The following is a 24895-nucleotide window of genomic DNA, read 5'->3' as shown; positions in this document are numbered from 1 at the left end:
AATCTATATTAAGTGTTGCTGGTGTTTGTTGAATAGTTTGGGCAGTGTTATTCAACATGGTGTGGAAAGTGGTCAAATCCCTCAATGCTGTCTGGAAACAATTCAGTGAGTGAGTGACATTTACTGAACGCTACAGTTTTGGCTTAGTATGAAACTACTGCTGATGCTGCAGTGCTACAGCTTTCTGGTCTTGGCAAACCTCCTGATTTAGGAGTGAGCTGGACAGGCAAGACATTTCCACTGGGATTGGCCTCCCAGTGCAGAATATATTCAGCTTTAGCTGTAGTTAATTCAGATACCCCCCGGTGGCCTCAGGAGTGGGATGAAACACATCAGAGTGGACAGAGAGGAAATGAGAATGTAAACTGGGCAGGAATTTATAGTGTTTTGACTTTCATACAGAAGCAAGTGAAATGACTGTGTATTCTCTGCCCAGTCACCCCAAATGATATTTTAAGTAAATGATGTTTAAATACATTTATATCCAAGTGGGTAAAATATTGCTTAAGTTAATGCTAAAAGGTTACAGGGGAGGAGAGAGAGGGCAAGGGAGATGAGACACAGCACAGAAAAAGCTGTAGCAAGGGAACTGCCTCTGAGCAGTCTTTCTTTTGCTTGGTGTTGTTCTTTGCCTCAGTTTCCTTCTACCACAGACACACAAAGCTGTTGTAACACACAGTTTCTGTTTGGCAGACTTGTTTCTAGGACAGTATCAGTTCCAGTTTTGGAATTGTCAGCCTCCTCCTCTAGGCTCAGTTGTCCACTATGCTTTTACTTTCTTCTGAAAGGTTTTACTCTTGCTTTTCATTGCAGGTAGGTCTCATATGAATGTTTTCCCTATGGTTGACAGGCAGTGGTTGGTTCCCTCCTCTTTCACAACCTGTCACCCAGACCTTTGGCAGATTCCTCTCTGCTGTCACATCTGTAGTTCTTACAATTTCTGAGCCCTGGATATCTTTATGGAGCAAGGTTATCTACTGGTCTGCAGAACCTGGGTTTCACTGAAGAAACCTTCCCCAGGTTTCTACCTCTGAGAAGCAGAGGATCTTCTTTCCTCTGATCTCTGCCACAGCCACCAGTCCACTCCTGTCAGTCACAGAAAGTGTAAGAGAAGTGTAAGAGAAGATGAATCCTCTGAAGTGCCAGCCCTGCCAATGAAACTGCTGAAGGGGGAAGAACAAGGAGGTGGAAATGAAGTGAGACAGTTGCTTACTGGTGTTTTCCCTCTTCAGCAGCTCACTCTGTCGGGTGCCCCAGGCCCCAGTGACTTTAGCCAGCTGCATGCCCTGAAGGAACACAGTTCTGCATACGGTGCTTCAGCCCAGCTGAGAGCAACTTTTATTGTCCATATACCTCAGTCAGATGTGATTGGTGCATACATTTTAATGAGGCACCACCGAGGTTTAATCTGTGAGCAGAGCAGCTGGACTTTGCAGCTATCTGAGTTAAAATCAGAGGAAAGGAGGGGGAAATATTAATGCACAAATGAAAGCAAGCAGCTTGGTTTCCATTAAAAATGAAGTACTGCTGTACTGCCTAAAATCCTTGCTCTTTCTCCTCTGTATTATTCCCATTTTCTGCCCCTCCCTTTCCTCCCTGCTTGCTTGCAATTGCAGTGCTCCCTATGGGTCTGAGAGAGTGAGAGTGCTTGTCTGGAAGGCAGCCAACATTGTTAGACTGGCTGGCTAATGGAGCCCTCTGTACAGTGGGTTCTACTCTGCTTTCTTCTGAACTGAACTCAGGTTGGTGTTTCCAGGCAGAACCGTTTCTCAGAGTACTCTGCCTATTGTAGAGATGGTAGAAAAAAATTGGTGTATTACAGTTTTCAGAACACGGGAATGTTTATTACAGAAGCCGTTTCCCCTCAAATGTATAAAACTTAAATCTTGAAAAAGTGCTAAGTGATCCATGTGCTAGCAGGTCATAAGTTTTTACTGTAAATCTATATATTTTCTTTAGCAAGAAATCCACCTATGGGAGTCAAACAGGTCACAAAATCTTTATGCTTCAAAGTAGTCATTTTTACCTTGGGTTTTCTCTGCGTATAGCAGAAGAAAGGTAAGTTTGTTCTTGTGAGGACTCAAGACTTCTCCATTCCCCACACTCAGGAAGAAATAAGTCATTTTTTCTATGCTCATTTTTCAGTGGGATTTCATTCCCTATTCCTGTGACTCTGTGGAACAAGGAATTTCTACTGTTTTTCTTAGAAACATTTGGACATGTACGTAACTTCTTTTTTCCTGGTTGTTACAAGAATAAACAACCAGAATCATTGTTCTTAAAGAACCTTTTTTTTTTTATTATTGTTCGTAGAGTTTTCTGGCTTTTCCTTTTCTCCTTGTTGTGTCACAGGCAGGTCAACCCTGGGTCTGTATGTTCTGAGGATTTAATTCCGTTACAGTGTCTGAAGTTCTCTTTCAATATTTAGGCATTAGGGCTTAGATCCTTAGCCTATTTTTGGTAGGAACCTTCACAGGTTTGATATGAAGGTTCAAACCTGCTTATGGACAAAACTGGGGCTGCAGTAAGATCCATGCTCTGGGTTTGGGAGAACAGAGTTGTGGAGAGCTTGCTGTAAAGCCATGGCAGGGAATGGAGGGTGTTGTGGACCAAGGACTGAGAAAAAGGGCCTTTAGTCTTAAAAATGCCACTGTGGGATTTAGGAGGAAGAAGTTACAGTGCATAATATCAGTGACAGCTGCTGGGCAAATAACTGCTTGTCTCTGGCAAAGTCTCCCCTCTTGAAAAGCTGGAAGTACTTCTTTGTCTTAGAGAGATCATAGTGTGGTGCATGTGGTGAAGGCTGGGAGATGCTGTGATACTGCAGCACTTGGACCATAGGAAATATCCAAGATGAGAAACAAATAATTAGAACTATGTGAATCTAAAAAATCAGTAATGTGGCCATGGCTTTCATGTTGGAGGGTTTAGTCTTGCCATCCAATGCTTCTTTCCATATAAACACGAGAGCAACCAGTACCCTTGCACTGAGAAGTGTGGCAAGATTGGTTGCTTGTAAAAGAATGTGCTATCTGAATTTTTAAGCAAAAGTTTGAGAAATACTGAGTTTGTAGTGCTTGGTGTTTGTGTTCCATGGTGAGCATCACCCTGTGCTGGAGCTGGGTGGGTAATGACTCAGCCCAGAGCACAGGGGCCAAATTAGGAAGAGTTTCACGTTTCAAAATTGCTGCATGCACTTTCTGAAGTAAATTAATTTTTCATTTAATCAGCTCGAAATCTGTCTAATATCAGTGAGAGGATTGTATCAGCATTTGGTTATTGTTAATAGGATCAAAGATGAATGTTATTCTTGGGGTCCGTAAACTTCCCACAAATGTAGGTTTGGAAGGCCATGTCCAGACTGTCTGGGGACATTTTAGGAGATATGACAAAATAGTCTAAGCCTTCAGGGTGTTAAACTGCATGAATAAATTTTAGACCACTGCAGAGGGAGAATTCCTTTGGTTTTGTTCATATACTGAATTAAGCTAGGGAACACTTTAAAAGCTTAGATCAGCCTGGGCACAAAGACAAGAGACAGCTTAGGTTTTGACATAGCAGTCCCATTTAGACCATCATCTCCTGCATGATGATGTATGAGGTGTCATTCATGGTGATTTGAAATCTGCAATAAAACACTGTCTATTGCAATAACTGCCAAACTTATTTTAAGGTAACAAATTGCTTTGGATAGTTTTACTGTGATTTATTTAGCTTAACTTGTTCTGAAGAAATATGAAATAGTGCAGGGGAAAAAAAATTACATGTCTAAGTTTCTTTCAGATATTAGAAATTTATTGCTGTTTTTATCCCTATCAATTCCTCCTCTTTTGAAAACCTGGATTCTTATTGAACCTGTGCCATTGTACATAGCTTGGGAAATATAATTCTTCCTAGCAGGAATTGTTTTCACAGTCTGAAGGAAAGTTAAAAGCATTCTGAGGACTGAAAAAGACATTGCATAAAGTCACAATTTGACACTTCAGTAAGAATGTTTCAGCCAAGCCAAAATAAAGGAACACTTAGCTGGAAACCATATGGTCTAAAGTAAGGGATTCTGTGCTAGGCTTTCATACCCCAAAAATCTCTGTATCACCTTCAAGGGAAAAAAAAAATCTCAGTATTCTGTGATCTGACTTAATGAAGCAGCTAAATTGCAGCTATGTTTGTAAGTAAGGTGGGCTGAGAACTGCAAAATAGAGACAACACAGCAATTATTGTTTCAAAGCCTTGAAGGGGGCACGTTAAACTTCAGTGAGCATGAAAGGGAGGGTACCCCCGTTGGTGAAGTCAGTGCAGATTCCTTCCTTTTAAAATTGTTCAAGGGGTCAGAATGGATAGAGACTGTGAAGAATCACTGAGAATTTTGTTTCCAGACCCTGCTGCTGAAGGTTTGATGCAGGCTTAGTTACCTTCTCATCCAAGAAAACACAGTTGTGGTTATGTGTGCTTCCTTTGTCTGGTGTGTCCCAGGCTTCCAGATGAAGCCATGCAGTGACTATTTCCACCGTTTAATCTTTATTTTTAACTACTTACAACATCCGTTGGATTAATCTGCAAAACCTGAAGTTTAGTAGTAACAATTAATTATTTAACTGGAAATTTAATATCTAATTGTGTCTTGGAATAGATGCATTGTTGGGGGAATATTGAAATACGATGCCAGAACCAGGCTGAAGAAACATAACGCCTCATTATGGCTGTTATATATTTGTATAATTTCTTCTTGCAGATCCATAATAACTCTTTAGGGTGCTTCTTCCAGGGATCTCCTCCAACGCTCACAGTGCTGCCAGGGGGCTGTGCTTTATGTGGTTCCGTATTTGTCAGGCCTGGGGCTCGTTTGGTCTCCTAAAGTTGAGAAGCAAATGAAAAATCAGGAGCGCAGTAAAAGTTTTCGTAATTTTTTGGTGTTCTAATAAAAGTTGTTCTAATTCACTGATTCGCTGTCTATTGGCAGCAATTACTGAGCTAATTTGATTTTTATTATGTATTAACCTTGTTAGTGTATTTTTAATAAGAAAATATTTCGGGTCTAACATTTCAGGTGCTCTGGGATGGGAGAAGGGTCGTGTTCCTGTGCCAAGCCTGCACTTTAGCCAGGCCACCTGCATGTCCTGCAACATGTGTGAGGGCTGCAAGTGAACATACATTTTTAGAACTTGTAATGCCATGGGCAGATCTGCTGTAATTTATCTCTGCTGGTAAACTTGTTGAAGATTTAAATGAAGTTCTTGAGTTGATTTGGCTGTGTTTCCTGTTGTATGGCAGTTTGAAGTTGGTTTTTTTTTTTTTAATTAGGGGTTTTTGTTTGGTTTCTTTTTCCCCCAGAGCTGCAGTTCTGGGAATGTTGAGGTGCTGGCCAGTGTGATGGGCAGCTGGCAGGAGGAGAGGAGAGTGCTGCAGTAATACCCAGCCTGGCAGAACCTGACCAATGTCATGTTCATTGGTATGAGGATGATTTTTCTGTCTTAAACAGAAAAAAAGAAAAAAAACCAAAGAGAACTCTGAGGAAAGCAAGTTTTCTGTGCTTTTTCTTAGAGCAAGTGGCCATAAGGAACTCCAGAAATGGGGTGCAGTGCTTTGGGATCTCCCCACCTCTTTGCCTCTCCCTGCAGTCCTGCCATGGCAGGCAGACGTGGCATTAACTAATTTGGCTCTGGGTAGTGCTGAACATGAATATGAATTAGAGACAAGAATATGAGCTCTCATACTGACTTTTGTTTAGCTGTTAATCTGTTCCAATGTTAATGTGCCACATGCACATAAGCCCAATTAGGTTGGGAAACGCTTATTTTCCTTTTCGCGGCTTCTAAAAATCGAAGCTTTGTTTTTATTTTATAAGCTATTTTAATCTGTTTTATTTTGCTGAAAATAATAAAGGGCATGTACAAACACGTCCAAGGTTTAAAATTCAGTGACACACTGCACTCTGACCTTCTGACTCTTACATTAAAAGTAAATGAAGGAATTGCTCTGAGAGTCTTATTTTGCATTCAGTCGTGCCATGGGTAACAACTGCCCTGGGTGTGAGTGGGGATTTCTTTAAGGGTTTACTTTCCATAAGTGTTTTTACCTCTGCAGCCAAAATAACCCTTAGGCTGGAGTGGGGATGTTTTTACTTTCCATGGGCATTTTGTAAAGTTTATATTCTCAACTCTTTCTTATATGATAGACTATTCTGCATTATTGATCACTATTGATGATCCTGCTATTTCCCAAACTAAGGAAGGTGCTTCTCAAACACCTCAGAGCTCGTAAACTGAACTCGGTATGCAGATGATGCACTTGCTAAAGAAATCATCTTTCAGAAAGGCTGGAAAGTGAAATGAGCGTAAACTGGATTCTGTGGGCATTAAATTAATGTTTTAACCTTTTACAAATATTTTATTTGCAGAGGTTTTGCTTTTGCTTCTTGATACAGGTGCACACATCAGTTAAAAAAGTCTGTGAGTCAGCCACTCACGTGTTGGTTCAGAGCCCAGTGAAATTCAGTGACTTGAATGTTCTCCCATAGTTTGAATCTGCATCTAAATGGTCCTGTTGAACCTCTCAAAGTTCAGCCACCATTTCTCTCTAGCTTTGGGTAGAGTATAAAAGTCTGTGTGACTTGCATGAAATTTTGTTGAAGTAGGAAATTGTGTGTGTCTTCTGAAGCTGAAGTTAAGAAACAATTAGGAAGATTTACAAGCATTCATTACCCACAGAATACAGTCACTGGAACAGCACATTAAAAGCCAACCTCCTGACTCTGCAATAGATAAAGAGAAATCATGTCACATTTGTTTAGAGAAAATATAATGCTGGGTGATCACTGGTTTCTTGGGTAGCACTTCAGTTCCTGCTAGACTGCAAAAGTCATGAAAAATGAAGTTTCAATTTTGGATTTTCATATTTAAGTGGTGTTATTTTATTTAGATTCATTTTATTGAGGCTCAGAAATGAGCTGATCTGGGAAGGCTCCCCCAGGGGTGATAGACTTGCAGTGACTGATGAAGAGTAAACTGAAGTGGTGATGCTCTGGCAGGGCCAGAGGGTATTGGAAGGGGTCTGTCATGCCAGGGAGTTTGTTTTTCAGTATGTCCAACTCTTCATAATATTTCAAATGTTGTAAGACAGGGTAATTGCAGGATTTCAGCCAGCATTCAAGCCTCACATGGCTGTTTGATTCATTGCTAGGATATTGTTCCACATGAAAAAGTTAGGGAATTAACCAGTTTAGTGGCACATAAGCACCAAAGTTTTGGCATGAGCTGGTTTATAACCATTTACCATGTCCTGTGCAGGGCATAGGAATTACATAAATACTGTTTTGCCCAATTTGAAGTCTATTAAAATGTTTAGGTAAGGGAAAATATTTTCAGAGGGACCCTAATCATCTGCCCTTTTCCCAGGACCCACGGAAGCTCCTCACGCACTTTCTGGTTTTGACAAATGTTACCAACTTGCAGTAATGACATGAGTAAATACTTCAGTCATGATTGAAATTCAGGTGTTCTGTCAAACGTGATTTTGTTCTGATCACTGGGTAGCACATCTCAGCATAATGGTGCTTCTGTCCCTTTTCCCCTTTAGTTCAGTTTCCTGAGGATGATATATGTGCATTTTTTCATTAAAAATGAAATATTTTTTAATATGGAAACTGAATCGTGGATACCAGGTCATATATTTATGGTTGAATAAATATATACAGTGACTCTCATTTTTATTATTAAAGCTTTACTGATTTTTATAACTAAGCCATGCCTAAATTATTTTTGAGTTTCTGAAATACATGTCTACTTCCAGTTCAGGATAAATTTCTTTATATTAGCTCGTTGAAATGGTAACAGCAGCTGGTGAAGCCATAATATTTTATCCAATGATGCCTGTGTCACATTTCATGCCAATTACTATATCTTAAGAGACTCAGTTATATGAAATTTTATCTACAACCGGCTTGTGCTCCCTGGCTTTTAAATTCAGTATTGCTGAGCGGAATTCTAGGCTTTTGCATCAGACAATGTGCCTTTCAGTGGTTAAAATATTTCTAAAAAGGGTGAAAAAAAAAAAAATCCCTTAACAGAATGAAAAATATTTCAGATAGAGATTTTGGATGATGTCCAGTTTCTACATTAGAAATGCTTTCCAACACCAGACGAAGCCTGAATCATAACGACTCATTTAATACCATGTGCTCTCTGAAAAGAAAATGAGATCAGTGGTTAAATGAAATGCCCACAGATCCTGGGCATGGTGCACAAGATCAATAAAGATGATAATGCAGAGATGTGGGAGGACACTAAACTGGGCTGTTATTTAAGATTTATTTTGTCTTCCTGAATCTTGCAGAGTGCTCTATGGAAACAAGATCACGGAGATTCCCCAGGGCCTTTTTGATGATCTTGTGTCTCTGCAGCTGCTGTGAGTATGATCCCTTCCTCTCCTTTATTTTACAGACTAGCTAGATTTACTGGTTTTTTCAGCTTCTGACATTAATATCACCACCTTTTCCCCTGCAAACTCACTGGGATGTGCTAGTCTGTTGTGTCTGTGTCAGGCAAGAGGGAGGCAAGGGCTGAAAAAAAAAGAAAGGGAGGTGTCAACAGTTTTATAGCACAGTGTGTATAATGGATAATAGACACAGAGGATTTGAGTGTGGGGAGGAAATGAGAGAGGCAGTGAAGTCCAAGAAAGGAAATTTGGTCACCGGCTGATGCGTGGGTGGGGATGCCATCTGATTGTTTTTACACATTTAGCACTTGTGGTTGAATGTCTGGATCCTTGAGGGCTGTGCTGCCAGTACCTGCACAGGCAAGGGAAAGGGCACTGTGAAAGATCTGATTGTTGCAGCTCCTGCTCAGCTCCATCTTCTTCTTACGTCAAAAGCGGCTTAGCTGCAGGGGAAATGATTTCACAATATATTGTGATTTGAGTGTTTTATGCCATGTGTGATTTAACATGATCAGGGGAAGTTGTATATGTTCAGTGCATATTAATGTAGCAGAAAAAAATTTCCTAAGCCAAATGTGAAATTGCAAAATTTCACTCCTGTCTCCATAATCACATTGGGAACCAATAGCTCCTTCAAAGAGAAGGGAATCATCAGCCAGACAGTAGAGGGAGCAGAAGTGAAGTGAGTTTAATGTGTATTCCTAATGTTCTAATTACCATCATGGATGATGCAGTCAGAAAATAAAGGTGATATGTCATAAATTAATCGATTCTGGTTTATATCACAAGCAGCACTCAGCTCCCAAACAATAAATCATATAAAATATAGAATATAATGTACCTTCTAGACATGTTATTTTAAGCCTCTCTGATGATCTTGACATAGCCAGCAATGAATATCCAGAAGTTCATGATTGTCATTGGGGCTGTCACTGTGATTGCAGTCTTTGCCATCCTTATCGTGCTGTATAAAAGTAAGCATAGGTTTAGATTGGAAATTCATGAGCAAAGCCAAAGAAGTAAAATGAAATAGTTGCTCTGTATTAAGGGAAGGACTACTCAGACGTGTAATTTATCCATAAGATCTTAATTGCAAACGTGGACCACCCTGTTCTAGACAAGGACAAGTGAGAGCAGCTGTGGTTTGGCTGTGACAGCCCCCGAGCTGCAGCAGTGGGAGCTGTTCATCTCCTGCTCACACTGCCAACCATTTTATCTTCCCCTTTGGCACACCCACGTTCTGGCAGCTCCTTTCCTTTCTCCTGGCCCACACCTCACAAGTTTGTTGTAACTCAGTGTCTCCATGGGCAGCAAGAGGAGACTGTGTATTTAAGGGGGAGATGGTTTGCCACCTGGGAGGGCGATAACTGAGAGTGCTGAGGAGCTGGGACTGGGTATGAGTAGAGGTAACCAGCAGGTTAGTCCTTGTCTGAGCCTTATGATAGTCCTTTGCCCCAAATGTTTCTTGGTTACAAGTTTGAAGTGATACAGTGCTCTGTCTAACCCAGGACACTTTACAGATAGGATCTTTCCCAGTAGGAAAAAAAAATAATAGAAAAAACCCCAGCTCACCACATGGATCACAGTGTCCTACAAAAATAAGGGTCTAGAACTTGTGCACAAGGCATTAAACAATTTTCAAGACCTTTATACTGTAGTCCTGTATATATTTCAGCCAAGATGAAGTAATTTTCCAGTCAGAATTTCAGTTCAAGTGATGCCTTATTGTAAAGGAGATAAAACCTACATGCCAGAGAACCAGAACCATTGAAAGGGGTTGTGCTTCAACCATTTAAATACTCTCAAGCTGAGAAGATCTAAGTAGGTTGCCCTATTATGGGATTTCCAGAGCATTGATGCTGAAGCCTTTCAGGGTCTTTGAAAGTGTTTGAATGTAAAGTATCTTTTGGCAAGGAGAGCACTGAATGATCATCCTTTAAATGCAAACAGATGTTTGCACACTTTTCTGATTGTGGCTTTGAAGCAGCTGTTATGAGATTGCTTGTAGTATTTTAATGGGTACTAAAAAAATAAATGGCATTCGTTGGTCCTAGACCTGCTGTTGAAGAATTGGAAAAGTGCCCTGTGATTAGATCTAATTTAGTGTTCAGTGGGCACTAGATTGGATTTCTTCTTATTAGTCTGGAGACACACTGATAAGAACGCTCTGATTAGGGTATCCTGCTAGCCTGTCTGATTTCCTGAGCTGGAGCAGAAGGATTCTTCAAAGTGTTATGGTGAAGCAGAACACAATGAGAAAAAGGGAGTCCCTGTGGGTCCTGTGTTATATAGAAGGAAAAAATCACTGTGAAATTGCAGAACAGAGAATAGTCTTATTAATTATTTTGGATAAGACTCATCAGAATTTCTCAGAAATGTCATTATCCTTGTGTTTTAAAATAGTCACAATATAGGCCCAAATTATTCCACTTGTATTTTGGCTTAATTGTCCTGTGTAAGTGCCTTACATCTGCAGACTGTGCTGCTGATGTCAGGAGACCCATGGCTGGGTAAAGTGACACTCAGCTCAGGCCTGGTGGCACCTTAAACTGCCCTGTTTGACTTGGGTGAGTGGGACATGAATTTGGAAAAAGTTTTAGACCACCTGGCTGATCTTACCATTCTGTGTTTCTGTCATAGAAGACAGAGGTGGGTAAGCCAGTGTGATACTGTATTTGGCAGGAAAATAGCTAGGCATGGTTAGATAATAAGGGGTGGATTCCTTGTTGTTTTTCTTGTTTTGTTGGTTTTTTTCTTAAACCCTGTGGGGTTAATACAAAATGCTGCTTATGAAGTTTTCATTATAATTAGCTATGTTAAGTAGTTGACATTCCCCACAGAAATAATTGCAATTGAATTTTTGTTAAATTGCTGATTTCACAAATATTACGTCTTCCAAATATGGAGTTGTACCTAACACAGCAGCAAACATCATTCTACAGTCTGACTGCACATCTCTTCTGTGGAGCAGGAGCCTTTCTTGGACCATGTAGTTTTCCATATCCTGTTTGAAGTTGCCCAGGGAGAGGATGCTAGAAAGCTGCTACAGCTACTTTACCCTGTCCTCATACATTCTTTTCAGCAGGTTGGATCCAGTGTCTTCTGAGAATTTTAGGTCATTTTGCATTTGAGAGAGCTATACTTTTTTCCAGAAAAGGATAACTGGAGTCTGATTTTTTAGGTGGTTTTTTTTTTCATATACAGTGAACTGAAACTTTCACTGGGGGAGCAATCCATCCAAGCTGTGAAATAATGTTTGATTAATTAGCATTGTTTGTGTATCTTGCATTTGAATATCAAAAGAATGGCGAGGGCTCCAGTTTAAGGTGGAAGTTTTCAGGTAACCCTTTGCTGCAGACAGTTTGAACTCCTGTCCAGGAGCCCTTCAGCCTGACCTTGGTCTGTCTGGAAACTGGAACATATTTAAACGTCCTGCTCACCTTTCTTTCAACTTCCCTGGAATGTGGACCAGCTCTTTCAGGAGCCCTTGAGTTTGCCAGCGTGCCTGCCAGTCACTGCACAGGGGGCAGGGCACAGCACTGAGCAGCTCCCTCTCTCTCAGCAGCTCTGTGACAGGGATCGCTGACGGCTCCTGCGCGGTCCTGCGGTGAGCTGGGGCTGACGGGCACTGACTTTGTGAGCCAGCATTTGTCACAGCTAAGCCATACACCCTCTGCAAACAGATTAAAACAAACATTCTGGGAGCCTTTTTATTACAGCCCTGCGCTGTGTGCTTCGCAGGGCTCCGCTTCCTGGAACGAGGAGGTATCATAAAATCTCTGCTGCTTAAAGAGACTGTGTAGCAGAATAATAGGGGGGGTGAGGTCTCATTTTTCAAATGTCTGGCAAGTATCAGTTTTCAATAAATCCTTCTCCTCGAGGAAATTTACTTTGCATAGTTACCAATCATAAAGTGCTCGGGCGTGTTGATCCTAAACCTTACAGTTGTGATCCCCATGGCTTAGTGAGCAAGAAAGAATCCCCTCAGTGGGCTCTGTTTTGATGTTGCTAAACGTGGATCTACTCCTGGGCTACAGATACGTCGAAATCAGAGGTTTGTTGTATTCCTCTCTCAGAAAGCAAAGCCAAAAGCTAAAATCTTACAGCCTTCTCCTCTTTCACCTAACATTCTGATCATTAGGGAAAACCCAACACTGCAGCTGTAAAAGACCAATAACATTGGTGGATGGAGTTTGACATATTGACAGATAAAATAACTTCAAAAGGGGCGAAAAATTGTCACTCAGCTAACCTGGGTTAAAATTGGAACTAGGTCTAATATTTACAACTTCAGCTGACCTTTACCTAAAGTAGACTTGTGTGAAGTGCCAAGTCATGTGTGCACTTTCAGGAACTGCTGTTATCAGTCTTCCCAAAATTCAACTGGTCAAATTTTGGTTTGAGTTATTCTCTTTTTTAGCTTGCTTTTTATGCTGGTTCTCCTGGTATGAATAAGCAGATAATTGGTACTCCCATCTATTTTCTGGCTAGGTTGCTTGGAAAATATCTCCATGACAAATTTGCCAAGTTTGAAGTGGTTGTCTTGATTTGTAACTGTAAATTGAATCCCGCTACTGAAGACCTTAAAACAGGATCTACCAATTATTTATTGTATACTCATTAGGGGGCTCATTAGAAACTCAAAGACAATCCAGAGATGCACAAATCCATACATATAATTAAAAAAAAAAAAAGAATGTACACCAATTCCAGTATTTTGCATTGTTTACATTATACTGTTGTACACATAAGTATCATTAAACAGCTGTGTAAATAGCATACAAATGTCAGAATAAAGAAATTACAGTTTTCCATTTACATGTTCTTCAGAGCACCGTAGTCTCTTCTCCTCCCCATAGTGATCTGGGCTTTAAGTGATGTTTAAAATCTTCATGCTCTGTGGAGTTCTTCAATTTTTTCATGAAGAAAGACAACAGGCAGTTAAAAAAGAGACCTTCTGACCAGATGTAAGGGGACAATGTTTTCACAGCAGTGTCAAGTAGTTGGAGTAGGCTGCCCAGAAAGCTGTGCATTCTCTGTCCTTGAAGACTTTAAAGACCAAGCTGAATAGAACTCTAAGCAACCTGGTGTGACCTTAGAGCTCATCCTGTTTTGGCAGTCTAACAAGACAAGAAACCATTCAAGCTTCTTGCAATTCTGAATTATCCTGTGATCTGGTGAAATAATTATTTCTCAGATAAAGCACGTCTGCATTAACTGTGTATAAATCACCTTTGAGTGAGGTTCAGACCAGGTGACCTGAATGTCCTTTGCAACCTGTGTCGTTTCTGGGTTCTGTGAATCCAAATTCATAGTAAAATGACGTATGAGCTTTTCTCTTGATAACTCTGAATATTTCTGGCTACACTCATCCTTTTAGTCCAGGACAGAATGCTCTCTGCACAGACCTATTTAGTAGCTTTAGAATTGTTTTCCAGCCATTTGCCTCAAGGTTTTTTCCTTCAGATTTCTGCATTTAGGCTGCTATTGTGATAATGTTACTAAACTCAATAACTGCTGTTAAAGTGAGGGAGCAGCATCTGCCAGACTCAGAAATACAATTACAGTCAAGCACTAATGAAAGACTGCAACAGCATCTGCCTTTTCTGTGCCACTTGTGCAGCCTGGCTGATGCAGGTTCCCAAAACAACCACTCGTTCCTACGTCAGTCTGGAATTCATTAGTTCCTGTGACGCCAGTGCTCCGAGCTGGACCCACCTGACAGAAACTGTCCTGCTTATCAGAACATGAGGAACTAACTGCCTGATAGTGTAGAAAGTTGATAAAATGTGTTCATTCTGTGGTGCATCTGGATTATCATGTGGTTATCTGGAATCAGCTGGGACCTTATCAGCAGGCACAAGTTAGACAATACTGAATTTTAAATAACAGAAGTCTGGGTGCTGTGACAACACGTGCTTATAATTCTCCAGGTAGTAACATGAGTACCACGGGGTTGTTTTATGGATGGTGTTCAGCTGGAGTTGCAGTTTTTTGGATCAGAATTGAAATCTTTCTTTAAAATCTCTCCAGAACAGGACTGTCAGACTGTCAGACTCTCTGCTTCCTTCTCGACTCATTATCAGCTTGTGACTTTTCCTTTTTAATTTACTTTGAATAAATTTGTCATCACCATCATCCAGCTTCCTGAACATGGAGAAACACTTGAAGCTGTTTCAAGCAAGCATGATGATGATTTCACACTGGTTATTATCAACTGAAGCACTGACAGACTCTTCAGTGGTCAGTCATCACATTAGAAAATGTAAATTTTAGTAGATGTCTAAGTATCTTGACACAGTGGGAGGCAATCAGAATGTTCCCTGACAGTTCAGGCCAGTTTAAAACATTCCTGAAACCTAATATAATTATTTTGCCAATAAGTAAGCAGGGGCACACACATTTCTGTCATTAGATGTTGCTTGTCCTTGACTGCTGGGCTGACCAAGTACTTGACTGGATGTTGCCATATTGACACTTGAGCTGCTCTCCCGTGATAAGTCGTGTTAAATCAAAGATGACACTTGGTTCCCTATAAATGTCAGGAGAAAATGCTGAAAAATACATGCTGATTTGTTTTTTTGACTTCCTGTGCTATATATTGTATATCCTAAGGAAGAGTTCCTGCTGAGAGTTCTTTCCTTGCTGCCCTATAGTGCCTTTGAATGTAGGTGAAAGTTTTGGCTATTGATTTTCTATAAAGGTCACGTCTGTTCAATTTGAATTCTACTCTTACCCATGCAAAACTGTTACCCAGTTCTCCTCTTCCAAACAAGCCTCCTCTGCCTTTTATATCTGCCTTTTTCTGGTGAGTTCTCATTTTCCCCGGTGGAGTCTGGCATGTGGGATGTGCCAGCCAGTTCACAGGATGCCAAACATTTTCATTCTCATCATGTTGTCGCTGCTGTCAAAACACAAAGCTACTGAAAGAGGAGGAGAAGTTTTTTTGGTGCCTCTGTGAAGCTTTTCTCCCTGGCATTTTGTTTTTGGCTCACTGATGTACCTTGGGTGGTTCCTGGTCCATCCCCTAGCACCAGAGACCAGCCTGCAGTCCCCAGTCTGGGCAAAGTTGCTCGGCTGCTGTTTGATTCTCCAAGTTGTGTGGTTATTTGCTGATAGTTTGATTACTTGACTTCACTGAGATAAAAATGCAAACATTCCTAGGGGTAAAAGCCATATAAACATTCCCATTTGCTCTTAAAAACCAATTTTTTCAATCATTTTGGGTTTGGAGTTCAGAATGTTATTTAAATGTTAATCACTTGAAACTGTGCTTGGGCATATAATTCAATTACGGGACCATCTTAATTATGCAGATGGTGCTTATGAGCAGCTGATACAATTACAGAGCCAATTCAGTGCACATCCATTTCAAGGGCTTAGCTGAAACACGTTATTATTTCAGTGTGTGTGGACAAATCCACTTTTTCAGGAAATGGGTTCACGGGATTGTAGTAGTGCTCTGCTCAGCTCACTGCTCTCAATGGCGTGTAAACCACGAGGTCTTTAACCATCCTCCTGTATTCTGTGGTGGTCCAAGGCTTGAGAGAGGTTTCTTCATGTTTTTCACATATCCAGAGGGATGAAAATGGAGACTTGGGTTAATAATCCATCGTCCCTCTGGGCAGCAGGCGGTTTTATTTCTGCTTGAATTTTTCACCTCCCTTTGAATGCCGCCCCACATCTGGAGGCCGTGTGTAACTCTCATCCAATCAAGCTGATAACAAAATAGGAAAATGACTGGAATTTACTTTCACCATGAATTGGTGCAAAATAAATACCATGTAATTCCTGCTAAAGTAAGACTCAGCTTTTAGTGCTGTGCTTCCTCTTGGTGTAAGTCCAATAAAAGGAACCCTTAGTATGTTTTACAGACTGGTTCAGTGTTTCTGCTTCCTGGAATATGTTTTTCTCATCTGCCTTTGTGTTAGTTTAAAAAAAAACCTCTTATAGCCACTTTTAGCTCCATGTGAGGCCAGCCTTGTATACCTAATTAATAGTTAGATGCCATTAGGGGGGCTGGCTTAGTGAAGAAAGATTAAGCAAAGAACTGGAATTTATCGAGGGGAATATCCACAGAGGAGATACTTTAAAACAACTGAGGGGTTTTAAAGGAAAATGAACCTTAATGCTTCTGGCCAAAAGTCGTCATCTAACTCACAGTAAGTAGGAGGAGAAAAATTTTAGGGATGTTTTATTCTGCTTTCTCAGAGTTTTTTGCTTTAGGTGAGATTAGGGACTACACATATTGCATGGGTGATACACAGAATAGTGTTGTCACCTCAGAAAAGCTCTGTAGGACCTTAATTCCCACCTCTGAGCAGTCTGCACAAGCATTTTCCTGTTCCAGATTCCTCTGATGCTTAAAGGAGAGTGTGAGCCTCTGTATTTGTGGCTTTACAGAGGATCAGTTGCTCTCATTTTTGGTATTTGGCTCTAAAGGAAATGTCACAGATTTTATCCCCATGAACCCAGTCATTGAAAATTCATGCCAGGAAAACTCGTCACACTGTGAATTCTGTTTTCCAGCATTGGGTTTATTCATGTTTTGTTGAAACTAATGAGAGAATGACTCTGAATCCAGTGTATTCACTGCAATTCCAGGTCAGCTTTGCTTGGGAGGATTTATTCAGTGGGATGGTTAGACTTCAAGGCCAGTCTTAGCACAGGAGTGAACAGCATTTGCCCAGCACAGCTCTGCTGTGCCTGCACTTCTTAAGCAGCACAAAAAGACATCCTGGTTATCCACATGTAGAAATACAACTTTAGTTCTGTTGTAAATTCTCTTATTTCTGAGATTGTTTTCATTTTTGCTTTATGCCTTGTTGCAAGTACTGCTTGCAACATAGACTATCCCTATAACAGTAGAAGACAATTAGCATCTAGTAAAATAAATTGAAGTACACACTTGCTTTCAGTTTTCTTCCTGTGTATTTTGGATGCCATGGAACAGCTTATCCAACCTGATGTGTATTACCTAAAATCACTGTGGGACCAGTGCTCAAGGACAGGGGGTAAAAATCAAAGGATTTGTAATCCTAAGAGCATGTCTGGGGGTGTTGTTCAAAACTCAGTAGCTGGTTCTGCCTTCTCATACCTTGCTAACCTGTTCTTAATGGATAAGATACTGTACCAGCCAGAAAGAGAAATGCATAATATGGGGAACCAAGAGAGGATGAAAATTGCTTTGGCTTGGACACATGAATGGCTACAAGAAGCGAGCAGGAAGGGATGACATTGCTCTTTGCTGTGTTTCCTGTAGCCTAATATGAAAATTACCCTGTTACTTCTGGTGGAGCCAATGGGAGTGTGGATTAGGTGTCACAGAAATTCAGATTTCAGAGGGGTCATACTGGTGCTGCTTATGATTTCATAAAATTGTTTTAGCTATTAGTTCATGGAAGAATGTAACCTCATTTATCCATCATTGCCTTCTATGGGGTTTTGCCTTAAATAATGTCAAACTTCATTTTCCACAACATGTAGAGGAGAGAACTCAGCTAAATTGATGCTGACTTTTCAGTAGACTGGAAAGGTGAGTTCTCCTCTGAAGCCCTCTCATTCCAGAGCATTCCTGTTCTCCTGGAGTTCTCCATACTGCTCAAGTATGCCTCCATCTCCTGTGCATCACAATTGCTGGAGCCACTGGCTGCACTGATGAGGCTCTGCCAAAACAACAGCAGGAGCAGAGAATTGTAACGAGTGTACCATGTTCAAAAGGTTTCAGGAATGCAAAGGCAGAGCAAACACCTTCAGAATTACTTTTTGGAGCAAAAGAAAGGCATCATGTGCAGCTGCCAAGCACACATTTCCTCCCTGGGGGGCTGCCCCGTTGTCTCTGCTGGTGTATGTGCAGTGTGTTGAAAAGGGGAGCTCCCCATGCTTTTAGTGGTGTATTTAAGATGCTGCATTTGTTTGCTGAGGAATAGAGGATATATTTTCCTTTTTTCCTATAACCATATCCATCTTCTGATTTCACATTAGTGTGGTGCCTTGTAGAGAGCCACAATAATGCAGCCCCTCAAATTCATTGACAAGGGAAGAATTTTCTACCCAAGAGAACTTAATTAACAACATACACTGTTTGCAATTTCCCATTTTTCCTCGGGCTGAGAGTAGTCAAAAGATATGGATTTTGGCTTTTGTAAGAAGAATAGGTAATTTCCTGCCTCTTTTCCTTCTCAGTGTAAGATACCACCTATGCAGATGATGGTGACAATTTAAGTGTTCTTGTGTTTGATTGTCTCAGCAGGAGATCCAGCTTGTTGTTGGGTTTGTATATACTTGTTATGCAGGACAGAACTCCACTTGGGTGATCTAAGAAAACTTGCACAAGTACTGTCCAAGATTTTCTGGCTGAACTGATTAGTGTAGCTGTACAAAACGTATTTTTTAAAAAATAATTTAAATTGCCTTTGTGCTGCTTTTTCACAACTGCCCAGGGATATGGTGTGACTGGAATGGAGCAGGTTCTTGGAATTGTAGGACAGTAGAGTTTGGAAGGGTCTTCAAGTGATCATTAGACAATGAGTCTGGAGAGCCCTTGCTTAAAGCAGAGCCACCTGATCAGGTCAGATCAAATTATCCCTGCACTGCTTATCAAGAGATTTCAAACTCCCAGAATTTCGGTTGGACTTAAGGCAGCTGCTGGTACAGAAAACTCGGGGGGGGGGGGGGGGGGGTGAAGGGTTCTTCTTATTGTATATGAGTGGGTGCATGGAAGAGCAAGGAGAGGAGTATTTGCTGTGTCTGTGTATATTAAGCTGAAGGCTTCCTTAAATATTTGTGTAGAATTTTGAGCCAATTGGGAGGGGACTGGGCATACAAACCCCCCTGATCTTTGCATATTTTAAGATGGCTAGCACTGTCACATATATATACATGTATGATGTATGTACACACTGTTACTGTATATCCCCCAGCTATGAGAGTACTCATGTTGACTGTTTTCTCACCTTTTAAATGCATGAGGAAAATGAAGCCCTTTACATGTGGGTTGGCTTTGTTGACTTGATTAATAATTTTTTAGACTTAACCCCGAAGTCCAGTCTGTCTTTATTTGATTACTGCAAGATGAACGAATTCTAAACCTTTTCTCTGTTTTCAGGCTTCTCAATGCCAATAAGATCAACTGCCTGAGGGTGAACACGTTCCAAGGTCTGCATAATCTCAAACTGCTATCTCTTTATGACAACAAACTGCAGACCATCAGCAAGGGGCTCTTTGCACCTCTGCGATCGATCCAGACTCTGTGAGTATGCAGGCAGATCACAAATGACAGCTCTCTCTTTTCCCACCAGAGATGTTGCCTGTCTTTGCAGCTGACATTAAGACAATTTGGAAGAGACATGAGGGGAGCAGCCCCTCCTTTTCTCACAGAAAGAAAAGGAGCAAGAAACAGAAGTATTGCATCAGTTCAGCAATTGATAGCAAGGCCAGCTATTGACACAACCTGCCCATAGTGACATAAATGTCACAAGTGTGTTAAGCTTGTACTGCTTTTTGGGAAGATAATATGTGCATTTGACTTATAAAACACATTAATAGCAGATTCTATTAGAATCATTGCCTAAAAGTTTTAATGAGCTAATGAGTTGGAACCTCTCCTTTCTGGGTCTGAGTCCTGCTCATCGACTGTGGAAATGATACCTGTGCTTGTGTATATTTATATATATATGTATATAGTTGGAAGGTGTAGGACCTGGGCATGACACAGATGGTATATTTCAGCTGATATTTCCCTTCAGAGGAATGATATGTTGTATTATTTGATCCATTTAGAAAATCCACTGAACATTTTTGACAGTCTTTGAATTTGGAGGCATTAGAATAGGAGTCAGAAGCAAAAGTACAGGAATGACTCAATATTTTGGAGAAGAAGGTCTCATCCTAAAGCTGTGAGTTGTAAGATAATAAGGTAAATAGTACTCCTTCAGACCTGGAGTTGGCAACCTGATATTCCAGTATTAAAATATGTATGAGTATGTATATATACACATACTGGAATACACAGGCACATTATATATGTATCTGCACACACATACTGTAGTACTGGAAAGTTTTGTATACAAATGCACATATGTACTTTAATACTGGAAATGCATTGGCTGAAACAGTTTTGTAAACGTTTTAATTCATACACAAATGAACTCATAGGGGTGATTTCTAGCAGCAGTGTTTCTGCCACCTCTTCAGGCACAACCTGAGTTTTCCAACAGATACCTGGCCAGTATGTCCTGCTGCAAACCATTGGAATAACCCTCTCCATGTCTGTATATGTACACAGATGTAAACAGGGGCTACAGAGAGAGTTCATTCACAGAAGTATACAAGGTTGGTCAAGTTAAACAACAGGCAACACCCTTAAGGTATAAACATTTACCCTTGGTCTTCCAGGGTATTGTTGGCATTCCTGGTGGCCCTTACTTAGAATGGACTTGTTGCTTCACACCAAGACACTTCTTCATGAAATGTTTTGATTCATGCTCCCATTTTTAATATTCCAAGTGATTGCCCTCTTCTGTGTTTATTCTAGAGCTATAAAACCAGACCCATATCGTGTCTCTCTGTGCTTGTTTGTTTTTTTGGACCTTTCACACCACAAATGGCTCTACTGCAACAGTCATCTTGAGTTTTTTCAGGCCCTCTCTGCTCTGTGTGCCTTCCCTTCCCACTCCTGCACAGCCATTGCCCTGTTGTGTTTTGTACTTATTCTGTTAAATGACAGTTCATAAATATAACTACAAACAGAAAGGAAGTTTCTACAGGTGGAAAACAGTAACAGAGGCTATAATTTTACACCTCTGTCCAAACCAAATTGAAACATCTGTCTTTTCTTAAACTGTCTTTGCAGTTATTGGAGAGCTGTGTCCTGCTCCCCTGGAGGTCAGAGGGACTGATGCAAGTTAGCTTAACTGAGATCAGAACCCAGCTCTGGGAAAGACCTGACAAACTCTCCTGATGGTGCTCAGCTTTGTCAGGCAGAATGAACCAGAACAGCAGCAGAGGAATGCTGTTTCTCTCTAAGATGCTCCAGTAGATTTCTGTTACCAAAGTCTAACTACCCAATTAAAATCAGTGCTATGATACCTATTTCCAGTTGCATAGGAAACAGGTGGTGCAAATTTTGGTGAAGGATAAGTTCTACCTTGCATAAACAGTTCAGTCTTGTAAATAAGACTTTTTGCTCCAGGAAAGAATACATATAAGGAGAATACTTTTACACATGATGAGTATATGAAAATATTAATTTCAGTCTTGTGAAGAGAGTCCTGGATCTCTTCTGGCTTTGCCCAAAGGTCCAAGGAACTTTACTAATTCACATTTGATCCCTAAGAAACTGAGTTGCTGATAAAATTTCTTTTAAACCAGGATACAAAATGATGTCCAGGTAAGGTACGTTTCTCTCAAAAGGCAGCACCTCAAGCTTTCAGAAGGAAACACAGGACTTGGCGACAGGAGGTCTGTGTCCTTTAAAGCGGGCTTTGCCATCTCAGTTTTTGTTTCCTCCCTCAAAGCACTTGCAGGAGGCTTAACGAGCTGTGAAACGTGGTAGCTCACAGAATTCTCCCATTCATGTGCGGCTCTGTGTGGTTTCCGCCGGGCCTGGGGTTTGGTGGGTGTTTTTTGGGTTTCTTTAAGTTTTTTTTTGGGGTGGGGAGCTTATTCAATCACTCTGCTCCTCAGGTTTGCGTTCTGTGAAAAGCGGTGATGGAGCGCGGTGTCACGGGTCACTTGTGATTAAACATGCCATCCTTCTCGCAGACATTTAGCTCAGAACCCATTTGTGTGCGACTGCCATCTGAAGTGGCTGGCTGATTACCTGCAGGATAATCCGATCGAGACGAGCGGCGCTCGGTGCAGCAATCCCCGTCGCCTTGCCAACAAACGCATCAGCCAGATCAAGAGCAAGAAGTTCCGCTGCTCAGGTAATTCGTTTATCCAGCCTGTGCTGCACTTTCAATTCAGAAATAAGCAGGTCCAGAGAGCCTGCTAATCCAATCTGCGGGACAGTGTTTGCTGTAATGGATATTATGGAGCATCTCGTAAAATTAAATTTGGAAAATTCGGTTAGGTTGGCCAGAAAGCCAATTAGCTTATGGATTAAAATAAAATAAAATATTAAAAAAAATAGAAAAGGCAGTCTATAGCTGTCTTCTGGGTGTCTCTTAAAAACAGAGGAAAAAGATAAAAGCTTGTGATATGTAATTGTAAAGAATGACTAAGTTATGAAATATTTAAGGAAAACAACAAAGATGTGTGTGAATCCATGTGGCAAATGTCATATTTTGAAGGTGTGGAAGGTGGCTGGGTTGTCATTTGTATTCAGCCAGAACTCTTAGTGACCTAATGAGAGCTGAGCTCAAGCAAGTTCTCAGATCTTAAAGACTGAAAACAGTGTGAGTAAGATTTTTGTACAAGTGGCAGTGGGCATTTCTGATCTGGGGTGGCATCGAGTCCCAAACTTTCATAGACTTATTGTCTTTATATCCACAAGTAGCATGCCTTAATTCAGGCAAAACTGTTGGTAAGACTTTTGGTTTCAGCAAGTTTTGAATCAAAATTTGCATCATAATTTAGGCAAAGGTTCCGTGTTGTGAGCTAAATGGAAAAATGTTTGCACTTGAAAATAACCTCCAAAGTAATATAAACAGCTTTTTTCAACCCTATCTCTTCTTTATGATTCAGCTGTCAGTAAAAGGACATTTGTTGCCTTACACAGCACAACTAAGTAGATGACTGCTTCTTCATGTGTTTTTCCTATTGCTTATATTGGTTTTATGTATTTTAGATGACTGCTCTTTTTTTTTATATTGTAATGACAAGCAGGTTTCAGTGAGCAAATCTATTAGTGTGTACCGAGAAGAAAAATGACTGTTATTGATGGAGTACCTTGCAGTGTTTTCTATGAAAATTACTATGATTTTTCTCTTTTTCCTCTGAAAAGAAACATGATTAATTGTGTTCCTGGTGGTAAAAGATTAATGACTCTAGATGGGGATGCAGCATGAAGCTGAGTGGCAGCAGCCCAAAACAAGCTGTTGTGCTTTGTGCATCTCTGAGAGCAATATGCCGAGCTGAACCTTCCCTTTATGGGGAAAATAAAATAAAGATAACTTCATTTGCAGCCAGCTTTTCTTGGGCAGGCTTGTTAAGGTCTTTAATCCCTTGTGACTCAAGCCACAAAATTTATTATCAGACCTGAAATTATGACATATTTTGTCTAGGTTTCTGGATTGTGTCCATCATAGTAACAAGATAATTAGTCGGTAATATTCATATTTAAAGAAACTGGAAATGAAAATGCATAAATATAATTTAGAAAGGAAAGTAGACTGCAGAAACAGATCTGTATAAACCTGTACCCAATTTGCCATTGTTATTTTCTTCTGCTTTTATTAATAGGCTGGAGAAATTAATGTTATGTATGTGCATGCATGCTTTGAACAATGGTACAGGGGATTGGATAAGGCAAACACCATCTGATATCACTTAGGAAAAGTCACAGCTAAGAAGAGCTACAGTGCAGAACACAGTACCTGGTGATGCTGAGAAGAATATTTTGTGTGAGTTCTTATCTTGGGGGTCCTTTCCTCGAGGCATTGGGCTGTTTTTCCCTTGGTCTGCAGCTCTACATCTATATCAAAACCACATGGAAAAGGCATAAACCTGACTTATGAAGGAGGAGAGCAGGGATTGCACAGCTTCAGAACAAAGATTTCAGCTGGATGAGAACTAATGCTATTCAAAAGCTCAATAGAGAAGATATTTTTGCCTGTAGAGTTTCCAGATGGTGATGAGATACATTGAACTCGACTCGCTGTCTGCTCACATGAGACAGGGGAACGTCTAATGGTTTAGAAAATCTGAGTTTGTAAATCAATCCAGAGAACAGACATCCTTGGCACCTGTTCTGCTCAACTTGTCCCTTTGAATCATGGCTGCTTCAGGCTTGGCATTTAGCAGGAATTTTCCGTGTTTTCATTTTGAGGAATATGTTTCATCCCAGGATTTAACACAGCAGTCTCTGGGCAGAAATGTCCATGAGGTATGAATCTTCATCACTCAGAGTATTGAGCAGTGCTTTGTGTTATGCAGGGATGAGCCTGCACAGTCCCACTGGGATGGCAATGCTTAGTGACTTGTCAGTGTCCTTGCTGGCTGTGGGATTCTCCCTCTCCAGGTTTTACATCTTTTTGCTTGGTGAACGAGAAAAGAATTTTTGTTTTAAAGCCTCTGTGTAAATATGCATCTGTTTCTCAAAGGATTCTTATTTCAGGATCCTGATATTTTCATGTAGTTTGTTTAATACATTTAGTACATTTCAGTGGTCAGAAAGTTGGTTTTGGAGGTGGGGGGAAACCCAGGAAATATGAGGGGTTAGTTAAGGAAGCAATGGGAGGGGTTTTATCCTGATCTGGTCTTTGACCTTTGAGAAGAGATGAGGATGCACAGGAAGTGT

At 40.7% G+C, this 24895-nt stretch overlaps 1 protein-coding gene across 2 annotated transcripts in view; it reads left to right on the top strand.

Annotated features, from left to right (window-relative positions):
* The window catches only part of SLIT3 (slit guidance ligand 3), a 480366-nt gene that overhangs the window by 328828 nt on the left and 126643 nt on the right, over positions 1 to 24895 (top strand). For both annotated transcript variants that reach the window (XM_017825656.1, XM_017825657.1), the window contains 3 exons: positions 8332 to 8403; positions 19541 to 19684; positions 22198 to 22361. In XM_017825656.1, coding sequence (XP_017681145.1) covers positions 8332 to 8403; positions 19541 to 19684; positions 22198 to 22361 — 380 coding nt within the window. The remainder of the gene's footprint in view (positions 1 to 8331; positions 8404 to 19540; positions 19685 to 22197; positions 22362 to 24895) is intronic.

The sequence above is a fragment of the Lepidothrix coronata genome, unplaced genomic scaffold (assembly GCF_001604755.1).
Source record: "Lepidothrix coronata isolate B3197 unplaced genomic scaffold, Lepidothrix_coronata-1.0 Scaffold121, whole genome shotgun sequence".
In the NCBI taxonomy this organism is placed as follows: domain Eukaryota; kingdom Metazoa; phylum Chordata; class Aves; order Passeriformes; family Pipridae; genus Lepidothrix; species Lepidothrix coronata.
This window is presented reverse-complemented; position numbering and strand designations above follow the sequence as displayed.